Source organism: Pan troglodytes, chromosome 2, assembly GCF_028858775.2.
Source record: "Pan troglodytes isolate AG18354 chromosome 2, NHGRI_mPanTro3-v2.0_pri, whole genome shotgun sequence".
NCBI lineage: Eukaryota > Metazoa > Chordata > Mammalia > Primates > Hominidae > Pan > Pan troglodytes.
In genome coordinates this window covers 141,393,663-141,413,030 of record NC_086015.1, presented here as the reverse complement: position 1 = coordinate 141,413,030, position 19,368 = coordinate 141,393,663, and the positions used below count along the sequence as shown (strand labels likewise).

The 19,368-nt window shown below is 41.0% G+C and overlaps 1 protein-coding gene across 31 annotated transcripts in view; it reads right to left on the bottom strand.

The window, feature by feature from the left end:
- Positions 1–16,972, bottom strand: part of ARMC8 (armadillo repeat containing 8) — a 110,990-nt gene extending 94,018 nt beyond the window's left edge. For 5 of the 31 annotated variants that reach the window (XR_010155799.1, XM_054681084.2, XM_016942015.4 and 2 more), the window contains exon 1: positions 16,621–16,965. Coding sequence is in view for 14 of the 31 variants with exons in the window: in XM_054681084.2 (XP_054537059.1) it covers positions 16,621–16,665 (45 nt within the window). In the remaining 17 variants the exon portion in view is untranslated. Of the gene's footprint in view, positions 1–15,690; positions 15,821–16,620 lie in introns of all 31 variants that reach the window. The other 26 variants (XR_010155801.1, XM_054681086.2, XM_063807210.1 and 23 more) reach the window with 11 other exon arrangements.
- Positions 16,973–19,368: the final 2,396 nt, after the last annotated feature.

Below are 19,368 nucleotides of genomic sequence, written 5' to 3'. Positions count from 1 at the left end.
GCCAGGTGTAGTGGCGGGTGACTGTAATCCCAGCTATTCAGGAGGCTGAGACACAAGAATCGCTTGATCCACAGAGGCGGAGGTTGCAATGAGCCAAGATCACTCCACAAGATCCAAGCCACTGCACTCCAGCCTGGGTGGATATGGTGGCGAGAGCTTGTGAAAGTTCTCTTCAGATTACTTCTATTTTTGGAAAGTAAAAATAGAGGAAGAAATGTGAGTGGTTTGAAGAAAGAGGAGAAGGAATAAGACACTGAATGGGCCAGGAAAATGTACCAGGACTGCCAGAGAGCAATAAGGGGCTTACTGAGGCTTGTGATTATAAATTTGACAGGAAACCCATCAGCATGGCTGTTTTTCTCCAGCTACAATTAAATGCACAGAAGCAGCCATGAATAAGAGAGCTGGGGAGAAGTTTGAAGTAAATTTATTCAGGAAAACAAAAACAGCAACAGGTAATGAGTTGTATTCCATTGTGGAAAAGTATTATGTGGAAGCAGTTTTCCTTTTATTAAGGTGACTATCTGTGGTAGGCCCCAATGATCCCCACCTCCTGATATTCACGCCCTCGTGCAATCCCTCGCCTTGAGTGAGGACTGGATCAAGTAAGTAGGTTCTAGCAAATGGAACGCAGCAGAGGTAATAAGATGCCATTTCAGAAACTTCCAAGTTCTCCCGGCCCCCTCCCTTTTTCTCTAACAGAAACTAGTTGTCAGGCTGTGGAGCTGCCCCGTGGAGAGGCCCACATGGCATGGAACTAAAACCGGCCAACAACCACATGAGTGAGTTTAGAACTGAATTCTCCCTGAACTGAGCCTTCAGATGACACTGTGACTCCTGCTGACACCCTGACTGCAACCACATAAGAGATCTTGGGCCAGAGGCACCGACTAGGCCACATTTGTATTACTAACCTACAGAAACTGAGATAATAAATGATTTAAGCAGCTAAGTTTTGGGGCAATTTGTTACACAGCAATAGGTAACTTATAGGCCTTTGAATTTATCATCCAAATCAGGATAATTTTAAGAGTGAAAGAGGGCATCATTAATAACTGTCACAGAATAATATGCATAAAATAAGATTGTTGGAGACAAATTAAGCTGAGTAATCAATCCCACCTTTTGTTTGTCTTTAATAGTGCAAAAGAAAAGCAGAAAAACTTACCGATAGCTCAGGAAACTAGTGAGATGTCCTAAAAAGGCAAACTAGAACAGGCTCTGATTGTCCCTCTGATTGAATAAACTACCCATGACTATGGTGAATTTAAACCATTGCCTTTTGAAAAAAATTTATTCAGGTAGGGTTTAAACCCCAGGCTTGTCATGAATAGGATTTAACTCAAAAAATGGGAAAAATAAGTGTTCAACTCAAGTTTTAGGGTAAAACCATTAGTTTATTAGACAATGAAGAATAAAAATTTGAAGGCTAATAGGAAAATACCAAACTTATTTCAATAAAGTCTTGCTCTGTGTATATTTTATCAAAATATAGTGTTCTTTATTTCTAACATACTCAGATATCATGTAGCAGAAAGAACAAATAATTTGGCATTTGAAGACTTAGGTATGAATTTTAGTTTTACCACTTACTAGCTATGCAACTTTGGAAAAAGCTAAAATTTGAGACCGTTTCTTCAATTATAAAATGGTGATGTTATCACATGTCTCAGACTGTGCCTCAAATTACACAGAAAATCCCTTGTAAACTGTAAAAGTATCCCGAAATACCGACTTTCAGAGTAATTCTATTTCTGTGCAAAGAGGGTAATTTGCTTTGACAAGGGTACTAATAGTCTTCAGTTATTCACATTCATGGTTAAAGCTAAATTATTCAAAAATACCCATCCTCAACTAATAGCAGCTTACTCTCAAACTAAGCTAAATACTCAGCAAAAACCAAATATACTTGTTTAGTATGTTCTAGTTCATTTTCATATCTACTTATTCATTTAATTCATTTGCTCTTTAGAAATTAAAATAGCATTACAATTCCCAATGAGGTATTCTGACCCCAGACGAAATGAATGTTTAAACCAGTGGTTGCTAATCAAAATTTAACATGTCAATTAGTCCACAAACTAGTAGGAACTTCAAGATAAAACTGTTCATAATTCAGCATTGTGAGAGAAAATCCTGGTTTGGGGAGAGATTAAAGAAACAAACACAAAAATAGGAAGTTTGAACTCTACAAAAATTCAATTTTAAATGAAATTCAAATTGTATCATTAATTTACCAGGAATTATGCCAGGTTCTGGATGTAAACAGAGTTCCTTACCCTCAGGGTTTCATAGCACATAAAGGAAACACCATGTAAACAAGCAAGTTACAAGTGTAACCATATTAAAGTGATTTAGTGTAATCATAAAAATGAACACAACGTAAAAAGAAAATTGAAGATATCATTGAAGTTAGGGACAAGATGGAAAATAATCTCTGAGAAGTAAGGATGAGTAATCTGAAAGATTAATATTAATCTGCCAGGTGAAAAAGGGAAGGGTAAGGTCGGGCGCAGTGGCTCACGCCTGTAATCCCAGCACTTTGGGAGACCGAGGCGGGCAGAGAGTGAGGTCAGGAGTTCAAGACCAACCTGACCAACGTGGCGAAACACCGTCTGTACTAAAATACAAAAATTAGCCGGGTGTGGTGGCGTGTGCCTGTAATGCTACCTACTTGGGCGGCTGAGGCAGGAGAATCGCTTGAACCCGGGAGGTGGAGGTTGCTGTGAGCCAAGAGTGCACCACTGCACTCCAGCCTGGAGACAGAGCAAGACTCTGTCTCAGGAAAAAAAAAAAAAAAAAAAGGGAGGGGGAGAAGACAAGGACTCTAGGTAGAGAGCACAACATATGCAAGAGCTCTAAAGCAAAAAGGTGTTTGAGAAAGAAAATGTAATTTAGTATTACGATGATATAGTATACAGTTGAGAACACAAAACAATGCTGAAGTGTATTTTTTAACTGAGTTGGTCAAGAAATATTTAAACAGCTATGCAGACACTATTCTAGGCAACTAACATTAAAAAAAAAAAAAAAAAGGCCAGGCATGGCTCACGCCTGTAATCCCAGCACTTTGGGAGGCCAAGGTGGGTGGATCACCTGAGGTCAGGAGTTCAAGACCAGCCTGGCCAAGACGGTGAAACCCAGTCTCTACTAAAAATACAAAATTAGTCGGGCATGGTGGCATGCACCTATAATCCCAGCTACTGGGGAAGCTGAGGCAGGAGAATCGTTTGAACCCAGGAAGCAGAGGCTACAATGAGCCAAGATCACGCCACTGCACTTCAGCCTGGGTAACAGAGGGAGACTCCATCTCAAAAAAAAAAAAAAAAAAAAAAGCCCACTGAAGGGTGTACATTTCAACAACGGGAGAAAGAGAAAAAGCAATAAACATAATAAATAAGTGATATCATATATTAAGGGCTAGACCCAGCATGGAAAAAATGTTTAATAGCACATTTTGTTTCCAAGTGCTTATACTATACACTGTCACACACTGGAGGGGAGATGGAAGTGGAGGTGAGAAAAGGGAAGGGTGTATGCTAAGACACACACATCACTCAGAAAGCCCCATGCTCTCAGCAATTCTAATCAGGATCCATTTTGTAAGTCTGAAACATGATTTTGGCTGTCACAATGACAGCAAATGATACTGATATCTAGTGGGCAAGGACTAAAGATGCTAGATGTCCTGGGATAATAGGCACACATCCCCCCAACTTTCCACTCTCCAGTCATGTAGGCAAAAAACCTAGAGTATAATTCCATTTTACATAGAAACACAAAATATGTTTTGTACCATTTTAATGTACAATCGACTTTCCAAGAATGTAACTCATGTGAATAAAGAAAAGGTGGTATTTTGTCCTGGTAGGAACTTTACCAAAAGTCATTCATTTCAGAAAGTCACATAAAAATATCATTTATTGTATTTAAGTAAACATTACAACATATATCAGTCTGCAGTGTAACTGTCACATTCACAACAAAACTATGTATATTTACAAATATACCATTACTTAATTACTTCTGGTATAGCAGGACCTGAGTATTTACAGGTTTAAATGATGTTATAAATTAGCTTCATGTCTTTCTCCTTTATTACAGCTGGGGCATTATATCAACTTTTTAAAAGTTACATGTGAGGACAGTTAACTTATCTATGAATGCCACTTCAAGATAGCCAAAAAAGTGCCACAAAATATCTATTATAAGCAGAGTGTGTGAGTCTGATAGGGTTGGGAAACCACAAACTGAAACAACTCAACCTTCCGGTCAACTGGGAGCCCCAGAACCTCTTTCTATCCCTAAAACAATGTGAAACCAAAATTTGATTTTCTGATACCTCCAAAACCCTCAGTTCAAAAAATACTTCCTTTTGTCACTGTGACAATTTACTAAAATGCCAAACAAGTACACTGCTCAGATCAATCACAAATTCTCAATTATTCATTTTAAAGCCCAGTGACAATGTATTTGTACTTGTCCCTAGAGAGATTAGGACTACCACAATACAGAATATCAGACACCAATACTTTAAAAGCAGCATTTTACTAAATTGTGCTTTAATTTCAAATCACGTCTTCCCCTTCGTTCTGGTTGTGTTCTCATGAAATCATGAAAGACAAACAATATTAAATACAACTGCCTAACTGCTGCCTGAAGAGTTCTGGTGATGTGTACTATTTCACTGCCAGAGTTAATTTCACTATTAGACAAAACTAATTGTTAGGCAATTCTTTCCTAATTTTGAGGGAAAAAAATCTGCCTCTACTTGGAACAAAAAAGGATAACACTATCCACAAAGACAGACCTTTTACTTGGAGACAGCTATCATGTCCTTCTTAGGTATTCCAAAATTCCTACATTCCAATTTTCTCCAAAAGGAGAAAAAAATTAGAACAAAATTCCCAAATACTATCCAAAACCCAAGATTTTGATGTAGGCTTTTTTGGTTTTATTTTGTTTTGCTCTTTGTATTCTGGTAAACTTCTAGCCCCGTTAGGACTTGATGAGATTTAAAACATTCTATTCCTTTTATACCCCTTGTGTACTATTTTTGCAACCAATTTTATCCTTATTCACTTTTTGGTAGGTCAAGTTTCACTGCATCCTCCCTCCCAAGATTAATCAAAGCTCTCTACTTCTGTAGCCTCTAGTAACTTCGGAAAGTTTCTAAAATGTTACTTCACAATGCATCTGGGCCTCAACAGTGTAGAATGTAACATACTATGGCAACTGAGATTCCTAGAATGGAATCTACTTTAATTTCACAAACACAATCATAAAAACACTAAAATATATAATTTTTAAATTTAATATACTTGCATAGCATAAGAGGTAAGCCTGACTTCTCAGTAAAGACCAAAAACCAGACTTCACGTGTTATTAAAAATAAATAGTAAATTAATCAGTGCTTATCAAATTTGAAAAAAAAACTCTAAAACATAAGGCTATATGGCCGGGCGCAGTGGCTCATGCCTGTAATCCCAGCACTTTGGGAGGCCGAAGCAGGGGAATCACAAGGTCAGGAGATACAGACCATCCTGTCTAACACAGTGAAACCTCGGCTCTACTAAAAATACAAAAAATTAGCTGGGTGTGGTGGCACGCACCTGTAGTCCCAGCTACTTAGGAAGCTGAGGCAGGAGAATCACTTGAACCCGGGAGGCGGAGTTTGCAGTGAGCCGAGATGGTGCCACTGCACTCTAGCCTGGGTGACAAGAGAATCTGTCTCAAAAAATAATAATAATAAAAAAGAATATACAATATAAGGCTATACACACAATTTTGTTTTTAAAAAGTGGGAGTCTGGAGATCTGACTCTGATACTTTATATTACAGTGGGCAAGCCAGCCTCTCCGGTTTTCAGTTTTCCTCAATAAAAAATGACAAGAATGAACTAAAGATTATCTGCAGGTTTCTTCCAAGAAAAGATTCCATGATTTTATACTCGAACAAAGAGGGAGTTTCTTTTTTCATAAAAGAAAAGCCAGGGCACAGTTAGATTAAAAGGGATATGAAGAGCAGCCTTTACTTTTTCTGGAGTTTTTTGTTTGTTTGTTTGGCTTTTGCCCCCAAGAGACAGGGTTTTGCTATGCTGTGTAGGCTGGTCTCAAATCTCAAACTCACAGACTCAAGTGATCCACCAGCCTCAGCCTCCTGAGGAGCTGGGACTACAGGTGTACGGCACCACATCTGGCTCTGTAGTGAGTTTTTAATGTGATAATGCATTCTTATTGCCCTTGTAAACTATTAAATATTGCCATAAAATGCTTGGTGGTCACAAGACTGAAAGTAATTTAGCATTCATGCTTCTAATCAAGTATTATGATGTTTTCCCTTTTAAAATATGGTATAAATCATAAAGAGCTATCTGGCTCTAGAAGATCTGTAAGGTTTCTTCTCACTATTAAATTCAATTCATTTACTCTTCACTATAGATGAGAATGCTTAAACGGAGGGTCAATAAAAGATACCTCTGGATAGAGCAAATGAGGTAAGAACCCACTGTGTGAGACAGCATAATCTGAAAGTCCAAGGGAGCAAGAACTATCTCTGGAAAGCACATGCAAAGTTACAAAAATGATCAGGAGTTTCACAAAGACTGAGATATCCTCTGGATTGGTTGAGGTTCATTTATATGCCTCCCAAGGTGATAAGATGACCCAAGAAGTCCACTAGGATGTATTTAAATGCCGACTTCTCAATCCTCACATAACAAAGTGAGGCTATTCAGATATGGGTGAGGTGTTGTCCTGGCCCATAAGAATAGTTGAAATTATTATTCAAAATTGCTGTCATGTAATTACTTAGAGATCCTGGGTACCATCTTTCATGGCACACCTTCGAAGTAGTATTGTTCAGACAGGCCAGGCGCCTTCTTGATAAAAAAGGGCTTTATTTGCTTCAGATTCTTACAGGCAGTAATAGCCCTGCCTTGGAGCTATCCATGGTGCTTGCCTCAGACTCAGCCCATCATTTGCAGCAGCTGGTGCATTCACTTTCCTATTACAGTACCACTCAAGATCTGTCAGACCTGACCTGTCACCCACATTGTGGCCTGTGACAATCACGGCAATATCGCAGGCCACTTCGAATCTGTCTATTCCACTTTGCCTGTGTCCAGACCCACAATCACCTTACTTTGTAGTTTGTTTGGATCTCCAGATAACCTAGCTTTGCATCCCAGGCCTGCTACACAATGCCCTTTCTGTGGACAAAGTACACCTTCTAGGAGATTACTGGCATACTCTGGGTAAAAAATTGTAGCTCTTCAGAAACAATTCCCACACATAATAGCTCACATGAGTTTTAATACCTTATTGCTACAATCTTTACCATTCCAAAATGATTTTAAATGACTTAAAAAAAAATTTTTTTTTGAGACGGAGTTTCACTCTTGTTGCCCAAGCTGGAGTGCAAGGGTGCGATCTCAGCTCACTGCAACCTCTGCCTCCCGGGTTCAAGCAATTCTCCTACCTCAGCCTCCCAAGTAGCTGGGATTACAGGTGTGTGCCACCACACCTGGCTAATTTTTTTTTTATTTTTAGTAGAAATGGGGTTTCACCATGTTAGGCTGGTCTCGGACTCCTGACCTCAGATGATCCACCTGCCTCAGTCTCCCAAAGTGCTGGGATTACAGGCGTGAATCACCGTGCCTGGCTTTTGCTACATTTTCTTGACTCACACTGGGACAAGTGAAGAAGTTAATTCTGGAGTGACTTCTGGGTTTCAGGGAATCCAGCAATCTCTAGAAATTATGCAACTATTTAGGCATATGCATGTTCTCCTGGGAAAGCAGGTATTGAGATTCTCATCCTTAAACAGCTAAGAACCAGAGATCAATACACTGATGATGCCAAAATAATGATCATTACCCCAGATTTAGGCACTCAACCTTTTTTTCCAACTGACTACAAATTTGGCATGTCCAAAATGAAACTCATTTTCCTACTTACTCCCCTAACATATTCCTCTCCTAATTCTCACCATCTCAGAAGATGATACCACCTGGCCAAAAAGGCATAAATCCTGTGAATCATGCTTTATCATAATGATCATCATGACTCTTTCCTTTTCCTTAGTCTCCCTTATCCCATCAATCACCATTAGCTTTCTGAAAGCCTAAGAAATTCTTAAAAACACCCCTAAGGCAAAAGAAGCATGTGTTCAATAATTACTTTCCAGGTGGTAAAGACCTCCCAATATTAATAGATCTTATAGGTTGAAAACTCCCCATTGGACCACAACTTTTTATTTTTAATATAAAGCCTTACACTGTTTCATCATTCCTCCTTCCTCTAATACCTACATTATGAATATGCTAGAAAATGTAACTCTTCATTCCTCTGAAATTAGGGAATGCGGTCAAAACAGTTTTTTTTTTTTTTTCAACAAAATGACAAGTGGTGGGGCAGGGGGCTATTTCTGTAAAACTGCTCTTATTTGGAATACCTTTAATTTCTATCTCAACAGTCCCAGGGATCATAGCACTACTGTTCAGTGAAGGCAGCTGCTCTCCAATTTCTAGAGGATAATAGGAGCTTTGTTTTTTTTCATGTAATACCGTCTCTTTACCCAGAAGCCAACAGGACAGATGGTACTGCAAAAACAAATGCCAAATCAGAATTGAAAAACATACAAGTCAGAATCACTGACATTCCTGTCTGCTGACAGTATTTTAAAATTTAGCGAAAATAGGAGGTGATAAGAAGGCTAGGTCTCAAAAGTAAAATCTGAAGACCCTACATAAATGTGTTTCTGATTCTTTGCAGAGTTTAAAAGACTTCCTGAACATGCACTATCTTAGTCTTTCCTTAAATACACAGCAAGATGTCCAGAAACATACAATGAGCACCTCTCATTTTTCACACACTGCCATTAAAGATTAGAAAGTTCACATTGATTCATTGATGAATTTATTTTTATTTTTTTGAGATAGTTTCACTCTTGTCACCCAGACTGGAGTGCAATGGCACAATCTTGACTCACTGCAACCTCCACCTCCCAGTTGGTTTCAAGTGATTATCCTGCCTCAGCCTCCCCAGTAGCTGGATTACAGGTGCCTGCAACCATGCCTGGCTAATTTTTTTGTATTTTTTAGTAGAGACGGGGTTTCACCATGTTGGTCAGGCTGATCTCGAACTCCTGATCTCAGGTGATCCACCTGCCCAAGCCTCCCAAAATGCTGGGATTACAGGTGTGAGCCACTGCACCTGGCGATTTACTGATGAATTTATTTTAGGACCACCTACTGACATACCCTGTACTTATTAGTGCTTTGTAAACTAATGGCAAACTTTAAAATGTGCTGTACAGATTTTATTTTGCATTTATTACTAAAAATCTAGGGAGGCCAAATTTATGTTTACAGGATAGTGGGTTCAACTTCACAGCAATTTTTTTTCCTAATTATTGCCAGTTATGGATGTAAGAGAATAAATCATTAAGTAGCTATAGGCAAGGCCAACAATATGCTTATAACTGTAGAGAACAGAACAAAATGAAGGAATATCCAGATTTGGAATACCCTATACAGTTCTAACAGCTACTTTTCAAAAAAAAAAAAATAATGGTGGCTGGGCATGGTGGCTCACGCCTGTAATCCCAGCACTTTGGGAGGCCAAGGTGGGCAGATCACGAGGTCAGGAGACCGAGACCATCCTGGTTAACACAGTGAAACCCCTTCTCTACTAAAAATACAAAAAAATTAGCTGGGTGTGGTGGCAGGTGCCTGTAGTCCCAGCTACTCAGGAGGCTGAGGCAGGAGAATGGCGTGAACCTGGGAGGCAGAGGTTGCAGTGACCCGAGATCGCGCCACTGCACTCCAGCCTGGGCGACAGAGACTCCGTCTCAAAAAAAAAAAAAAAAAAAAAGCTGGGCGCAGTGGCTTACGCCTGTAATCCCAGCATTTTGGGAGGCCGCGGCGGGCGGATCACGAGGTCAGGAGATCGAGACCATACTGGCTAACACGGTGAAACCCTGTCTCTACTAAAAAATACAAAAAATTAGCCGGGCGTGGCAGTGGGTGCCTGTAGTCCCAGCTACTCAGGAGACTGAGGCAGGAGAATGGCATGAACCCAGGAGGCAGAGGTTGCAGTGAGCTGAGGTCGCGCCACTGCACTCCAGCCTGGGAGACAGAGCGAGACTCCGTCTCAAAAAAAAAAAAAAAAAAAAAGACATAATGGCACTGGGAAAGGACTGTAAAGAAGACAATTAAAAATCAACAAGTGCCCAGCTGTTTATAATAGCCTACAAAGTGATTCAAAGACAATTTGTTACCTTACCTCTCTACCATTACAAAGTGACCAAAATTAAATGCAACTATCCTTTTAACAGGGTCTTTCACAGAGCATAAGTTTTCATTTTGGTAAAGTCCAATTTATAAATTTTTTAATAAGTAATGCATTTGGTGTTATGTCTAAAAGTTCTTCACCAAACCTAAGGTTCTGCAGATTTTCTCCTGTTTTATTCTAAAAGTTTTATTTTATGATAAAATCTATGATCCATTTTGAGTTACTTTTTGTATAAGGTATGAGATCAAGGTTCATCTTAAATTGTGGTTAAGAGGATGAAAAGGCAAGTTACAGATTAGGAGAAAATATTTGCAAATACCTATCTTACAAAGGGTTCAGATTTAAAACATATAAAGAGCTTTTGGCTGGGCACGGTGGCTCACACCTATAATCTCAACACTTTGGGAGGCCAAGGTGGGCAGATCACCTGAGGCCAGGAGATTGAGACCAGCCTGGCCAACATGGCGAAACCCCATCTTTACTAAAAATACACACAAAAAATTAACTGGGCGCGGTGGCACACACCTGTAATCTGAGCTACTTGGGAGGCAGAGGCCCGAGAATCTCTTGAGCCTGGGAGGCAGAGGTTGCAGTGAGCTGAGATCACACCACTGCACTCCAGCCCGGATGACAGAGCAAAACTCTCTCAAAAAATAAGATAAGCCAGCGCGGTGGCTCACACCTGTAATCCCAGCACTTTGGGAGGCCAAGATGGGCAGACTGCCTGAGGTCAGGAGTTTGAGACCAGTCTGACTAACATGGTGAAACCCCATCTCTACTAAAAATACAAAAATTAGCCAGGCATGGTGGTGGGCATCTGTAATCCCAGCTACCTGGGAGGCTGAGACAGGAGAATCACTTGAACCTGGGAGGCAGAGGCTGCAGTAAGTTGAGACCAGGCCATTGCACTCCAGCCTTGCCAACAAGAGCGAAACACATCTCAAAAATAAAATAAAATAAAAATAAAACCTATAAAGAGCTTTTAAAACACCACAGTAAAGAAGCAAACACTCCAATTAGAAAGTGGGCAAAAGGACATGAAGAAATATTTCACCAAAGAGAAAACATGGATGGCAAATAAGCAAAGATTTTCAGGCCAGGTGCAGTGGCTCACACCTGTAATCCCAACACTTTGAAAGGCTGAGGTGGGAGTATGGCTTACACTTAGGAGTTTGAGACCAGCCTGAGAAACATGGTGAAACCCCGTCTACATGGCCAGGCATGGTGGCACACACCTGTAGTCCCAGCTACTTGGAAGGCTGAGGCAGAAGGATTGCTTGAGCCCAGGAGACAGAGGTTGCAGTGAACTGAGATCACGCCATAGCACTCCAGCCTAGGTGACAGTGCAAGACTGTCTCAAAAGGATAAATAAGCCTGTAATCCCAGCACTCTGGGAGGCCGAGACGGGTGAATCATGAGGTCAGGAGATTGAGACTATCCTGGCTAACACAGTGAAACTCCGTCTCTACTAAAAATACAAAAAATTAGCCAGGTGTGGTGGCGGGCGCCTGTAGTCCCAGCTACTGAGGAAGCTGAGGCAGGAGAATGGTGTGAACCCGGGAGGCGGAGCTTGCAGTGAGCTGAGATCACACCACTGCACTCCTGCCTGGGCAACAGGGGGAGACTCCGTCTCAAAAAAAAAAAAAAAAAAAAGAAGATAAATAAATAATAAAAATATTCTCAACATTATTAATCATTAGGGAAATGCAAATTAAGACCATGATGAGATATTACTACACATCTACTAAAACAGCTAAAATAAAAAAATAACAGTATCAAATGGCAGTGAGGATACAGAGAAACAATGTCTCATATATTACTGGTAGAAATGTAAAATAGTACAGCCACTCTGGAAAAGTTTGTCAGTTTATTTTAAAATTAAACATGCATTTACCATCTGATCCTGCAATTGCACTCCTGGGCATTTAGCTCAGAGATATGAAAAGTTATGTTCTTACAAACCTGTACATGATTGTTCATACTACGTTATAATAGCCAAAAACTAGAAGCAACCAAAACGCCCAACAGGTATATGGTAAACGAGCTGCGGTACATCCACACCATGAAATACTACTTAACAATAAAAAGGAACTACTGCTACATGCAACAATATGGATAGATCTCAAAAGCATTATGCTGAGTGACAAAAAACAACCTTAAAAAGTCACATACTGTATGATTCCATTCATATGACATTATAGAAAATGACAACATTATAGAGATGGAGAACAGATTAGTGGTTGCCAGGGGTTAGGGATACCTGTTGCGGGGAGAGGCTGGGTAGGTGGGACTATAAACAGGGAATATGAGGGAGATCTTTGTGGTGACGGAATAGTTCTGTATCTTGACAGTGGTGGTAATGGTAACACAAATACACATGTGATAAAATGATACAGAAACAGATACATACTTATACCAAGATCAATTTCCTTGTTTTGATACTGTAATGTAACTATATAAGATGTAACCTATGAGGGAAACTGGGTGAAGTGTACACAGGGACCTGTCTGTACTATCTTTGCAACTTCCTGTGAATCTATAATTATTTCAAAATAAATGTTTTTTAAAATGCAATCAACATAATTCAAAAGTATAGAAAACATTGCAGAAATTTATGAATTTGTTGAAAAGGGTGATGTTGTAATGTTAAATGCAAACCAAAGAGGGATGGGGTGGTCATAGTGCAGTCTAGAAAGAGGGCTGGAGAGTTTGTCCAACCCTCCAAAATAGATAGTTCAATCAAACATTTACTGAGTACCTAGGATTTGCAAGACAAAGTGTTACTTCTGAATTAATCTACTCTCTAATACGACAAGATAGAGTATTATTAAAGACCTCTGCAAAAGCAGTTCCCTTTGCCTTGTATGCTCTTCTTCTGTCACTTTTTCTAGTTAGTTCTTACTTATCCTTGAACTTTCAGCTCAGCATCACTTCTTCAGGGAAACCTTCCCTAGTTCTTCCTATTGCCCTCCATATTAGATCAGTTTCCTCTATGACATGTTTTGAACAGCACCCTATATACTTCATTCATAATACTAATCACCATTCACAAACTGTGTGATTATTTGATATCTATTTTTCCCACTAGGCTAACATTTCCAAAAGGACAGAGGTCTGTGTAGCTTACGGCTGTATTCCCAAACTCAACACCATGCTTGCCTAGCAAATGGCAGAAGCTCAAAGTAGATGTACAGAATATATATATACAAAGCTAAAATTCATATGTACAAATGAGTAAGAAGAATAAGATTTACTGGAGTTTGGAAGAATTCTGTATCACTCTAACCTGAGAAAGCCGGTTTATACAGGATAGCAGGTTCATGTAGAAGATAAAGAATCTCGGCCGGGTGCAGTGGCTCACACCTGTAATCCCAGCACTTTGGGAGGCCAAGGTGGGTGGATCAGTTGAGGTCAGGAGTTTGAGACCAGCCTGGCCAACATGGTGAGACTCCGTCTCTACTAAAAATACAAAAAAATTAGCCAGGCATGGTGGCGGATGCCTGTAATCCCAGCTACTCAGGAGACTCAGGCAGGAGAATCGCTTGAACCCCGGAGGCGGTGGTTGCAGTGAGCCGAGATTGCGCCACTGCACTCCAGTCTGGGCAACAAGAGCAAAACTCCATCTCAAAAAAAAAAAAAAAAAAAGATAAGAAAATAAAGAATCTCAACTCTGAAGCTGAATATAAACTTGGGCCTTTGGGCAAAACAAATTCAATCAAGAAAAGAAACCGAGGAGCGGCTGTACGAAGAGTTCTTTAGGAAAATTTAAGTAGACATGGACTTGCACTGAGAGTGTAAGACATTAAAGACAGTAAAAATAATTAAAAGGACGCTGTGGTAGTGCAGGCACAAAACAACAAAGTCCTGAATGAGGGTGGTCATGGGAAGAGAAAGATATGAGAAACACTAAGAATAAAGAAGCAACAGAGCTTAACAACTGGTAGATACAGGGGGATGAAAGGAGGAAGAATCAGAGATTATTCAGGAGGTTTAACGGTGACTTATCAGTGAAAGATAACACCATTAACAGAAATTGGGAACTCATAACTAATTCCCCTTAGGAGAAGGAATGTGCTTTATCGGAAGCGATGGGTGTCATCCACACAATTTAAGATATAAGACTAGATGTAGAAGAAAGTCAAGGTTGGCAATGCAGATGTGTGAACTGATCAGTTAAGGTTACAGGAAAATCAATGAGATCTCCCAAGGAGAAGGTATAAAGAGACTCAAATGGAAATCCTTTAAAACAACTTGAATGCCTCCTTGCTGAAATTATGTTTATCAAATTATAGCGTCACCCAGACTATGAGCTCCTGAAACGCATTTCTGATCTCATCCTTGCATTCTCTAACGTATACAATACAGAGCTTGTACGTAACTGGTACATTGTAGCTTATTAAAGGAATCAACCATTCAAGATAATTTCTGATGAATGTTTCCTGTTCTAGTTTGCATTTCAAAACATGGTGCTCTGGGTAGTACTTTGAAAGGTACAGGTTTCACTTTAAATTAGTAAAATCAGTGAATTGAAACATTTTAAATCATTTATCCAAAAGCTCCTACTTCCCAAGGCTCTAGGAGTGAAGATCTGATAGACCAGACTTTGGGACTACGGAAATCCTTTTTTTTTAATTAAAGAAAAAAAAAAGCCCCTAATGAGACTAGGGCTAAAGGCAAATCCTAAATAGAAGTATTAATAGAAAATACTCTTCAAGAAGTTTTTGAATAAAATAAGCAGAAAATATTATTTACCAAGGAAGTGAAACAAATGAAAACTTTCAATCATATGCATTATACAAGTTGACAACATCCAAAAAGTAAGCTTCAGGTGAACTGAAGGATAAATGAAATCTAAATGATTAATTAAAGGAGAACTGAGAACAGCCAAGACACATACTATTTTTTTTTAACATAATGAGGTAAAAGTCATTGGCCTGCACTCCCACAGAATATTCCTGGGTATTACAGTCAGTGATGGAGTAACAGGCTAATCTGATCTAATACTTAGGTAAACAGTATTTCCTTAGTTGCAGTTTAAAAATAAGAAAAAATGACTGCTAAAATGGATCAGGGGAAAAATCTGTTGACAGCCTCACAAAATTATTATTGTATTGACAACTTAAGCCTTTTCAAGGTTGAGGTCTGCCACACTGCTCTAACCCTGAATCATAAGCAAATGTCCTAGGTGCTTTCAGATAGGTGAGTTTGTTTGTGGGACAAGTCAGAGAAGAGAAAAGAAACCGGTTGTAGTTACAAGACTCTAGGAACCCGACAAGTCATTTATAATCCAACTACCCTCTCAATATCAGACTGGCTTCCACAAGTCTAAAAGATGGTCAATCAGTATTTGCCTGCTTGTTTCCAACAATAGCAAATGAACCATGGGTAAACTGACCATTCTCAGAGTCGGACAGCTCGAATTTGTTGCAAAATCCTTCGAAGTTATCTCCCAGTAACTTTCATTCCTGGTCCTGGTTCAAGAGCAACATAGTGAAAGGTGAAAGTCGTCTTTTTCTTTAAAAAAACTTTTTTAAAAAAAAAAACAACAGGTTTTACTTCCTGGCATGTCAATACGTTCCCTTCTTTCAACAATGGGGAAATAAATCTCACCCCCTTTTCCCCCCTTCAATGTTTGACTCCCCTTAAAGAAAAACGGAATACCAGGCACAGGGAACATAGAGTTCCTCTGACTCAGAGCCGCGACCTCTGAGCAGAGCGGAGGAAAGGGGCTTAAATAACCACACACACTAGGAAGAGTTGCAGCTGATACGAATCACCATTGCCAAAAAGCAAACAGCTTCAGCCGGTGCCCAGGTGCTGGGACGCGATAGAAGCCGCACAGACTTGGCCTGGCAGCTCTGAGGAAATGGGGGCCAAGGAGCCTGCACCTCTTCTTGCCAAAGCCCGGGAGAGCTGAGTGGGCGCTCGTTCTCAGGCCGGCTGCAAGCCCGGCGCTTCACAAGGCAGAGCGTTCGGCCCCCGGGAAGCGGCATCGCTAAAAGGAAGGCTCAGTGAAACGCTTGGCAAAGTCCAAGCCGCGCCACCCAGCCAGTTGTCTGTCAGCCCAGCCACCCCGCCTGCCAGACGCCATCCTGGGAACCCGCACCGGCGGGAGCTCCCGGAGTTGGAAACGTCTTTGGCTCGGCCGGGGTCCCCTCTGCCCGTCTATCCCGCCTGTCCACCCTCGCTCACTCCCTGGCCCGAGACTGAGCCGGGGTCCACCCCAGGGGGTGGTGCCCAGGAGGCACACCACGCTTGGGGGAATGGTGGAGACCGGGATAGCGCTTCCTGGAGGGCGGGCGGGCGGCCGCGGCGGGTCACTCACCGAAAGGACGCTCATGCGGATTGGGGTCTCCAACAGGCACGCCATCTTGAGCCTTCCCACCCGGCTGCTGCAGGCGCCGGCGCGGGGGCCGGCACTTTCGACAGCCAACTATTGGCCAACGCTAGGCACCGCTCCCTAAAGGCAGCCAGATAGACGAGAACTGGCCACGCTCTGGACACCGCTCAAGTACCGGAAAGGCCCGCAGAAAGAAGGGCAAAAGGGAATGGCGTCAGGGGCTGTCCTACGAATCGTTCTCTCAGAAACAGCAGCTACTCTGAGCCTGGGTTAGAGGTGGAAGCGGGCAGCGGTATCCGCATGCGCAAAGAAGATCTGCCGGCCCCACCTGCCGCTCGCGGTGGGCGGGGCCCCAGAGGCGGAGTCTCGCCCTGACGCTACGAGCTTTACGGACTGATTAATTGCAGTTTATGGATTCCAGTATTCACATTTGGAAAAAGTAGTACGTGGAGCCACATACATAGTTTGAAGTTCACTTTCATATTCATTCTCTCTCTCTGCACCAAACTCCCGGCGTCGTTATCTCCATTTTATAGGTGGGGAAATTGCGATCCCAGAACCTTTGCCAACCCTAAGAGTGATTGTTTCACGATCCGATACAGATATGTGACTTGCCTTAGCGTTGTGTGCCGGCCCCGTTTATTCTGGTGTAGTGTTAAGAATAGCCAGAATGCTTGGGTTTCTTCCTAGCTACTTGACTTATCAGCTGCTTTACCCTGGGCAAGTTATCTAACCTTCTGTTTGAGTTTCCCTCATCTGTAAAATAAAGGTTAATGAGGATAGAGGAGTCAACAAACGTGAAGCTCTCAGAAAAAACCTAGAACATAGAAAGCGTTATACAATATGTGTTAACATTTCTCCAGCTTCTGAGTTAAGTGGGGAAAATGGGGGCAAATATCTAAATATTTCGCACTAAAACACTCTGATAACCGAAGCTAAATAAAAGTATGCTTTCAATTATACTTGATTAATTCAGCTGTCCTACTACTTTGTGTGTGTGTGTGTGTGTGTGCAACACTGCCCTTGACTTGGTTGGATAAGTTTCACCTTCGTACTGCTTGCAACCAGTAAGGTTTTCACAGTATGGTTGCAATTGGCCTGTTAACATTACTTGTATTCCTTCCATTTCTATAGCCACACCCTAATTCAGGCTCTTGTAACCTCTCCCCTGGACTACAGCAATAGCCTTCCAACTGGTCTTGTAGCTGGTAGCCTCTCCCGCACTCTGCTCCTCACTGTTTTCCTGTCTTCCTCCTGTACTTGGTTTCCAAATTTAGTGTAGCATTTACCACCCCTGCTTATGGGTCTGTGTTCCTTAACAAACTGTTGAATTCCTGGAAGGCAGGAATTTTATTTTAGGTAGTCCTTCTGCTATAATACTATTTCTGAAACTTGGGTAATCTGTACACCACCTACACAATCTTTGCCAATCTGCACCTAGGTATTATTATTCATTCAATATTTTTATTTAAAGCCAATTTCAACTCATTAAAAATTTTTGGCTTTATCCTAAACCATAATACTCTGTGAAATCAAGTTTGTTGTGCTCCTTGTTTTTATTCTAGTACACATTAACTACAAAAAGTTTAAATGTCCATCCATGGACCACCTAAAATCACATCATGTACTGCATACTGCAATGGGGCAGAACATAACCCTAATACATAGTATATAGAGTCATTATAACTGTATTTGATCCACACTCCATCCATTAGCTCAAGCAATACATCCTCCAGGAATCGTCTCCCCCAGGCATGGGTTAGATACCCTTTCCCCCATGCCTTCATACTTCACTTTAATTGTAGGGTGGTTTTGTTGTTGTTAATTGTTTCCGTGTTTGTCTCACTATACACTTCAAGACAGGCACTGGGAGTTTTATCTTCTAGGTTGTCTATCTCAGTGCCTAGCACAGTCACTTAGTAAATGTTTGTTGAACGAATTTTTGGCTTAGTTTGAGCCTGGGACGAAGATTTGGGTGCATGTTGTTTATTTAGTAAGTGCTTTCAGGGAACAAAATTGATAGGTCAGGGAGAGTGAAAAAAGAAAATAAATATTCAAGATAATTGTCCATTATTGATGCCACTGTTTATTCCTCAATCACCTCTGAAAAACATACAGAATACCTCTCTGGATTGTCCATCTTGAAGCTACAGCATTCATCCACCAATACCATATGTATTGGTTGAGGATTTCCCTAGGGCTATTAACTCCCTGCCCTCCTGGATTATATTTGTGCCCAGAACAGAACGGGCTTCTTTAACCTGATACAAAAAAGCAGAGTCTGCAGGTTTCATCTTAGGGTGGGATATAGGCAGCATAAATCTGAGCTTGCACAGAACTGTCACTGCTGCTGTGGCTGAAATCCGAGCGGGGAGGAGCTAGAAATGTGACTCAAGACATCTTACACCTATGTCTGTTACCCAGGCTTTCCTGTTTTATATCCAGAAGGCTGACATAGACATTTTACAGGAAGAAAGCATTGAATAGCCAACTCCTAAGCTTGGAGATCAGGAATCTTGCTCCCAGTTCAAATTTTGCTGATAAATAACTTTAGGTACACTCTTAAGTAATGAATAGAAATTGGAAGATAAAAGGAATTTTTGATTCAGCCTGCATGTGACGATAACAAAACAGTTAAGGGTGGACGTGATGACTCACACCTGTAATCACAACACTTTGGGAGGCTGAGGCTGATGGATCACCTGAGGTCAGGAGTTCAAGACCAGCCTGCCC